General features: G+C 38.8%; 1 protein-coding gene across 1 annotated transcript; it reads right to left on the reverse strand.

Annotated features, from left to right (window-relative positions):
* Window positions 1-7,113: 7,113 nt before the first annotated feature.
* LOC128862236 (putative phosphatidate phosphatase) lies at window positions 7,114-8,696 on the reverse strand. Its single transcript, XM_054100752.1, has one exon. The coding sequence runs from the start codon at window positions 8,107-8,109 to the stop codon at window positions 7,141-7,143; it is 969 nt and encodes a 322-aa protein (XP_053956727.1). The 5' UTR covers window positions 8,110-8,696; the 3' UTR covers window positions 7,114-7,140.
* Window positions 8,697-8,970: the final 274 nt, after the last annotated feature.

Below are 8,970 nucleotides of genomic sequence, written 5' to 3' on the forward strand. Positions count from 1 at the left end.
TGAAGTGCGGCCTTCATTCCATCACACGCACGAAAAATTATGTAAGGCTCTGAGACTCATGATAAGCTGATCTTTCATAAATTTCGAAGCACTTTAACGTTTTTGGTAGGAAAAATCAAATATCAATTCCCTGAGTACTAACCCACATTGACATTGAAGGAAATGAATTGCGAAAAAGGTTACATAAATTCACCTCTTGGTTGAAGACGTTGACAAGGCTTGATCATTTGGCTCTCCAAAAGACTCGGACATTTCTCCAAGCATATTCGCGTGGTGAAAATTATACAAGCAAGGCAAATCAAATATGGTTCTAAAAAAGTTCTGATAAATTGGCACAACCCATGCAAATAAGGAATGGTCACCATAGACATGCTACTGCCCGGCTTTCCCTATGAGAAATAGTACAGAGTATTTCTTCTGCTAATATCCGGCTTTCACTAGACATCGAAAGTATTTCAGTTTTTTTGAATCGAGTGCATTGGGCATCGATGAACTTCATTCCTTTTCCATTGACAAATTACTCAAGTTTTTAAAAAGATCTCAGAAGTTTTTAGGCAAGCAATGAATTTCCAATCCACTTGCCTAAGCACTTAGAAAAATTCCGGGCATCCAGAATTCTATTCCAGTTTAAAGAAATTCTGACTGGGTCGCTTTAGAGACAATCGCTTCAACATAACCTAACTTAAACGATATAGTAGAAACCTTCTTGGATTGCCTTGATGAGCCTCTTTGATCATTTTTACTAAGGATTACCATTAGTATTCTTTTTCTTTGAAACAAAGCGACCCACTCCAATCTATGCAATCGAACATTTACATGTGCATGTGTATGTGTGTGTGCGTGACGATTGCTTATTCAATCGTTCATTGATTTATGTATTCATTTTCAATTTGCCGCTTCAACTGTTGAGATTTCAATTGAATGCGAGATCTACGAGTATCATTGGCGTTACGCTTCTCTTTGTAGTCGCACAGCCAGTGCCAGTGTGGAATTTAGCCATGCACCCACCACAAAAAAGTAGCCGCATCGTGTTTCGTTAGCTGCCAGTATAAAAGCAAAACTACAACAAAAAAATGCAATTAAAGCTTAATAACTGCGCCGGACGAGTAGCTGAATTTAAGTGCAGCGGCCTGGCCGCGCGATTGGCGGATACGAATATTGTATGAAACGCAGCGCGGAGTAAGCAAAGTTGAGCGCAACGCATCGCATTTCAAATAAATGCTTATAATTTATAAAAAAAATGCAAGTAACGGGATATATAAGTAAGAATATACACTTATTCGTAAATTCAATTTGTAACGGCGCCAACGTGACTGCCAACTGGTCTCATAGGCATATACAAATCTACATTCATGCACAGTTTGCTTACCGACTTCCGCTGCGCGATTTAAATTTAAAAAAATTAAGACCGCCGTTACTTAAGTTTCATCCTCATAACTCCGCACAGCAGTTGACACTACTTCCTTTGACACTGACTGGCGCTGTCACAGCACACATAAGTGATGTGTCAAGCAGGCGGAGGTTCATTCAAAAGATCAACAAGAACACGCATTAAGTAAAGTGTGTGCATATGTATGTGTGTAGGCATGCAGGCATAAACTTGGTTGCACTACGAACACAAGCCCCGACCCCGAAAGGCGTGCGAACACTTGTCAACACCAAGTCAATGCGGGCACCATTAACAACTTATGCTTTGGGTGTCAATTGTCGCATTTGTTCTTGTTGCAACTGGCATTTCATATGCATACATACATCTATATATGAATATATGTAGATATGTAAGTATGTATGCACGTATGTAACTGCGCTTTGCTGTAAGTGATGTTTTCCCTGCTTGTGAGCGTCTTCTTGTGAACTGTTTCTCGCTAAGCCCGTTGATCTTATTTAACTGATTTTTATACTCACACACACATATGCATGCACATACGTCCGTAATATATTCATTTATTCTCATTAATTAAACGCTCGCCTTCTACACGCTTTTCGCTTCTTTCTTTTATTCGTCTTTTAATTACTACTTTTTGTTATTTCTTTCTTTATTCTTTCTGATCCAACAGAAACTTGTGGATCGTAAGCTTACCTGCTGTTCTTACCGTGTAGGGAAATCCACTTGAACTGATCGAGTGCGCTTTTAGTGAATTTACAACCATGGGAAGATGTCGTTCCTTCTCTTTTGCACTAAAACACCAGGTGAATTCTAAAACTTTATGACTTAGGAAGCCTCTACCGCCCGCCACTTCATCCGCAATTCGATATTTCTGAAATGGTAGTAAATTTGAGAATTACAGAAACTGGTACTAAAACCTACAGATGAGAGCTAATATGCTCAGTATTCCTTTCTCAATAGTGGTTTGTAATTACTACTAAAATTAACAGATTAGAGCTGTCATGATTTGCATCCCTTTCAATCAGTTAGGAACTAGTACTAAAATATATAGACCAGAACTAGCATGGTCACTAATAGTTCAATAATGGGAACTAAATTTCCAATAAGAGGTGTTATTCCCGTAAAAGATCAATGGTTTCGTTGCTTGTGTGGCACGTAGCGCCGTCGCCGTCTTGTTGAAAATAAACGTTGTCCAGATCAATACCATCCAATTCCGGCCATGAAAAATCGTTAATGGTCTCTCAATAGCACAATCCATTCACCATAACCGTTGCTCCAGCTTCATTTTCGAAAAAGTAAGGTCCAATGACTCCGCCGGACCATAAGCCGCACCAAACAGTCACACGTTGAGGATAGAGAAATGCCTCAATAATAACTCTTGGATTTTCTGAGCCCCAGATCCGACAATTTTGCTTGTTGACGAAGCCACCGAGGTGGAAATGGGCCTCATTACTCATGATGATTTTTCGATGGAATTCCGGATCATTTTCATGCATTTCAACGACCCAATCAGCAAAGACACGACTATGTTGATGATCGGGCGGCTTGAATTCTTGTGTTAACTGGACTTTATAAGCTTTAAACCCCAAATCTTTATGGAAAATACGGTGTAATGACGTTTGTGGAATGCCTAATTCCAAAGAACGGCAAGGAGTGGACAAACCTGGGTTTCCTTCAACACATTCGGCTTCTTCTTCTTCTTAATTGGCGCTATAACCGCTTACGCGATTTTGGCCGAGTTTAACAAAGCGCGCCAGTCGTTTCTTTCTCGTGCTAACCGGCGCCAGTTGGACACACCAAGTGAAGCCAAGTCCTTCTCCACCTGATCTTTCCAACGCAGAGGAGGCCGCCCTCTTCCTCTGCTACCACCAGCTGGTACCGCATCGAATACTTTCAAAGCCGGAGCGTTTGTATCCATTCGGACGACATGACCCAGCCAACGTAGCCGCTGGATCTTTATTCGCTGCGCTATGTCTATGTCGTCGTAAAGCTCATACAGCTCATCGTTCCATCGTCTGCGATATTCGCTGTTGCCAACGTGCAAAGGTCCAAAAATCTTACGCAGAATCTTTCTCTCGAACACTCCAAGCGTCGCTTCATCGGATGTTGTCATCGTCCAAACTTCTGCGCCATACGTTAGGACGGGCATGATGAGAGTCTTGTAGAGTGTTAGTTTTGTTCGTCGAGAGAGGACTTTACTGCTCAGTTGCCTACTTAGTCCAAAGTAGCACTTGTTGGCAAGAGAGATTCTACGTTGGATTTCAAGGCTGACATTGTTATCGGTGTTAATGCTGGTTCCTAAATAGACGAAGTCTTTTACAACCTCAAAATTATAACTGTCAACAGTGACGTGGGTGCCGATACGCGAGTGCGCCGACTGTTTGTTTGAAGACAGGAGGTACTTCGTTTTGTCCTCGTCCACATTCGGCTACAGCAGCAATATTTTCGGCTATACTTGAGCGACTTGCGCGAGTTTTATTCTTCACATCACTAACTTGTCCCATCAGCTCGAATTTTTTCACCAATTTCTGTATTGCCGTCCTACAAGGTGCTTCACGATGATCCAAAAATGTTCGAGTTTTGCAAACCGTCTCTGCCAAATTTTCCACATTTTTAAAGCGAATTTAAATAATTTCAATGCGTTGCTTAAGCGTGTATCGTTCCATTTTTATTAATGGCGTAGTTTCTACTTGTCAAATATTACAAAATGACAACTTCAAAAGTGACATCTACCGAAATAGCGAGCTATTCAAAATAACACCTGTTATTGGAAAACCCTTTAGTACTAAATTTGACAGATGAGAGAAAACTAATATGGTTAGTATGCTTTCTTCGATGAAAACTAGGATGATTCACATCCCGTTCCGATAGCATGTTTTGCATTCCCTTTCAGTGATGCGGAACCAGTACAAAGTTCTAAAGCTGAAAACCAGTATATTCTACCTTTAGATTATTCAGTAGCAGTAATAAATCATCCAAAATTACATCAATCTTGTCGATTGCATCAACAGCTCTAGCTGGTTGTAGATATCTGCTTGTTTGAGTTCTTATAATGGCTTCAAAATGGTTTCCCTTATCTGCTAAATATGGTGCTATTTTTCGATAGTACTAAAATCCACAGAAGAGAACCAGTAGCATCGGCATCCCATTTTCAATAGTTTGGAACTAGTACTAAAATCTACAGAAAAGAACTAAGATGATCCACAACCCATTTTCGATGTCTCGAAACTAATACTAAATGTAATCCTTTCAGTGATTCGGAACCAGTACGAAATTCTAAAGTTGAGAACCAGTACATTTTGCTTTTAGATGATTCGAAAGCAGTACTAAATCTGAAATACGACTACTAGTATGATTGTCTTCTCTTTTCCGATAGTTCGGAGCTAGTGCTAAATATGACTAGTACGAAATTCGGAACTATTACTAGTTCGATTTGGAACTAGCACTATAATCCACAGGTTAAAACTAGCGAGCCTTATACATATTTCTTTTTGAATAGTTTTGGAATGGTTTCGAAAAACATAAATATTTCGAAAATATAAATTATATATGAAGAAAAGACCGTTTTCTAGCTTATACTATTTATACAGTAGGCGGAGTAAATCATTGGTGTACTATTCCGGAGCTGCTAATTTCGATTCGTAGTATTTCTTAAAATATTTTACTTCCTTTTCATATCAAATTTCACATCTTATACTTCATGTAAAGACAAATGTGAGACAACAATTTTAATAAATGAATTCGAAAATCAAGCATCCTCAATCACTAATTCGACTCAAACCAGACTTACTGCATGGCGCTGAAAAACAGTTTAAAACCGATTTTATCGCATTAATCCATTTAGCTCCGTGCGATGTCTGGGCTGGAACTCTGGACGCGAAATTTTATAAATTATTGCTCCCATTCACCGCTTTTACGCTCGGCTTCCAGCGTCCACGCACTAAATTTGTGAGAAGATCGTTTCTTTCACTTTCTTTCATTCATTTCCTCGCTTTAACACTGCCACATTCCGTCAACTAAGTGGTCCGAAACTTGCGAAATCATACCAGTTCTGTACTAGATACATAATTCACGAGTTAAGGTTTTCCTAGCAGGGTATTGTTTGTTGACTTGGCATATACACAGCTACTGTCGTGCTTCCGACCTCTGTTTACTTAAAGAATAGCTTTTCTACTTGAAGCGCGTTGCGTTGAGCTTTTGCTGTTTTTTATCGGGGCATTTTTTGACTGGCATTTTTGAAGTATGTGGCTGGTGAAAAGTTAGCCTTGAACGATGCTTATTGGGGAAGTGGTTTGCAAATAAAATTGATTTACAAAATTAAAACAATATTTGGAAAAGGAAAAATGCTGAGAGCATTTGCTTACATTTATAGGAATATACCCACTTTTCCCCGTTGAACGCATAACACTGCAAAAAATACCCGGCAGCTGGGATTATTTTTAAGATTAGAATGAAGAAATGGTTTTTGCTGTTTCGTCACATGAAATCAGTTGGTGGTTGCTGAGGATTGGATCCTCAATTGGTTTCTGCAAGAGGTGCGATTGGCTGAATTTGGAATTTCGCTTAATTGGGTTTAGAGCCAAGCGCGGAAAAGAATAAAACAAAATAACTACATTTTTTAAAGCCTTTTATTTAACTGTCAATAATTACTAATGTAGTTTTGTGATTTTTTTCTAACTTTTTCTAAAACTACAATACTAAAAAAATATTCAAATACAAAACTAGCGGCTATGAAAAGCTTAAAACAGTGACAATTCTTTAAAAAAATGAAAATATGTATAAAATAAAATAATTTAAAATTAAAGAAAAACGAAAAATACTACGAAATATAAAAAAAAAAATTATTTGATAAATTAAAAAAAAATTAAAGTCTTGAAGATTTAAATAAAAAAATATTTAAGATCAAAACTTGAAAATGCGAAGAGCTTAATGCAGTGGCATTTATTTTTTTAAATTTATATAGTATTAAGAAATAAAAAAAATTAAATTAAATAGAAAATAACAAAATTTATTCGAATTGAAAAAAAAAGTTCAAAAACTAACTATTAAAAAGTTTATTTTGTAACCAGTCAACCAACCCTTTTCTATACTACATTTTTCCATAACTGCAAATCCACAAAATTAAAGCGTTGGCCTCTTAAATGACATTTAGTTAAAATAAGTATGAAAAATTAAAATTTTAGGGGCTGTGTTAAAACTTTTTTCGATAATTGAAAAAATACAAATTAAAATGAAATTTGCTATTGTACAAATTTGGTAACTTGGTTAGAAGTATTTACGACACGGTGGACGCCGTAGCCGAATTTGTTGGTGCGTGATTATCATTCGGAATTTAGAGAGAACGTAGGTTCGAATCTCAGTGAAAGATCAAAATAAGGAAAAAAAATTTTAAAAGCGGTCGCCCATTGGCAGGCAATGTCAAACCTCCGAGTGTATTTCTGCTATGAAAAAGCTCCTCATAAAAATATCTGCCGTTCATAGTCGGCTTGAAAGTGTAGGTCCGTTTGTGGAACAAAATCAAGAACACGCCACAAATAGGGGGAAGAATTCGGCCAAACACCCAAAAAGAAAGAGTGTACGCGCCAATTATAAATATATGCATATATATATTTACAACAACTATAACCTAGGAACAGCTTTCGGATGTTTTTCAGTCTTTTCCATAATTGGAAAACCATAAATAAGAAATAAGAACCGACATTTGTATAAATTAAAATTGATCCTCTTTATTATTTAACACATAAAATAATCCATCAATAATATTTCGCCACTCGATTGGCACCATAGTAGCCATATATGCGCGTAAAATCCTCACGCGGCTTTCTACTTTTTATGGGTATCCCTTTGAACAGACCAGCTACACAAATCGTCGCAAACGCAGCAACTGAAAATCCCAAAAACGCGCCCGCCATGATGTCCGTCCAATGATTGTAATGCGTATAGAAACGTTCAATCGCTACCATCGTAGCCAAGGCAAGACAACCAAATTGCAGCAAAGTCTTCAGCATCAAAAATGCGCTAGCAGAGAGACGCGCCTGCAGATAGAAGATGACAAAGCACATAGCATAGCAGACGGTAGCGGTAAAGCCACTAGGAAAGGATTGACGAGCCATGCTGAGCAACTCTGCAGAGGCGGCCAACTCATAGCACTCATAGTCCTCAATATAGCCGGTGGTGACATTTTGTGCAGCTGACGCCGAGCGATCACAAGCCAAACCACCGCCAAGCGTTTCCAGTAGCTGTGGCTGGCATACGTCGAAGAAGTGAGGGCGCAAGCGACCAACAAAATGTTTAGTAGCGCTTTGCGCTATCAATACGAGCGCCAAGCCGAAGAAGTAGACGCCCACAATTTTGTAACACTCGCTGACGAAGGTCGGTATGTTGATGCCAATAAAAGCGAATCGCTGCACTCCACTACACTTACCAGCAGTGGTGGCAGTTGGACTTGTAGATTTGCGCGTGGCGCGCACCGCCGCCCACAACATCTCCACCACTAGCATGACGGCGGCAGGCAAAGCGATCACTGTAATTGTGATGTGTACGCGGCTCAGCAGCGAAGCGGTGTAGGGGTAGTGTAGTGATGCGTCGCTGCAGAAGAAGCCGCGCCGTGTGGTCGGTAATATTTTAGGGAGCGCAATTAGAGCAAAGCAGCAGAGCGCAATTAAAATCACGACGTCGATTATGAGTCGCAGCAGCAGACGCGAACTTGGCGTTGTGCACATTTTTGCGAAGCGCGCGTGTATGTAGTGTGGAGTGCGTTGATTGGGGAGAGAGCTTGAGAGTGAGGGAGAATGGATGTGTGGGAAATCCGGCAAGTCAAATGATGTGGTGGAGGAGGTGAGCGCGCACGTTCTTGATTAGTTTAATGCGAAATGTCTGCGCTGCTGATTTGATTGTGTGACTTAATTGGCTTTTATTTAGTTTTCTTTTTTCTATGTCGTTGCTGTTTATTCACTTTGTATTTTTTGTAATGTTATTCCACTTTAAACTATTCTGTTTTCTGTGTTCTTTTTTTGTGTTTTTACAATTTTCCGCTACGGCGCGTTACGTTGTGTGGATTATTTCCGGCTGTTTACTTGCATTTATGAATATTGAAGCTTTGCTTGTAATGGAAATGTGTTTTTGCGCGCTTAACTAATTTTGCTAAATAAGCGTCGTTTAACGCCTGCCAGACGCGTCGAAGCGACACTGAAGACTGAAGCAACGAACTTGTCGGTATCTGTAAGAACGCTGAAAGCTGTGTTGGTTCGATCTCTGACGAAACCTTTTCGAAATCCAAATTTACATATGAATGTTGCATTGAATTTTGATTGGTTTTGTGGCTTAATTTTTGTAAATTTCGTTGACAAAAAATTTAAATTAAAATCAAATCGCTGAAGACAACAGAAACAGAAAAGTGTAAGCCTCAAACAACAATACAAAAAGATGATAATAAACAGGCGCTACAACTAAATCAATAATAAAAATATATAAAAAAATAAAAAAATGCTAATATGCATAAGTGAAATAAGTCAACAATAACTTCGCTGCCGAGTTAATAAAAAACAACAATTTGATTGTCATTACAAACACAAAGTAGCGAA

This window comes from Anastrepha ludens, chromosome 4 (assembly GCF_028408465.1).
Source record: "Anastrepha ludens isolate Willacy chromosome 4, idAnaLude1.1, whole genome shotgun sequence".
NCBI lineage: Eukaryota > Metazoa > Arthropoda > Insecta > Diptera > Tephritidae > Anastrepha > Anastrepha ludens.

Excerpts from the sequence above, each read along its gene's own strand:
- LOC128862236 (XM_054100752.1), bottom strand. The coding sequence starts at position 8,109 with ATGTGCACAACGCCAAGTTCGCGTCTGCTGCTGCGACTCATAATCGAC.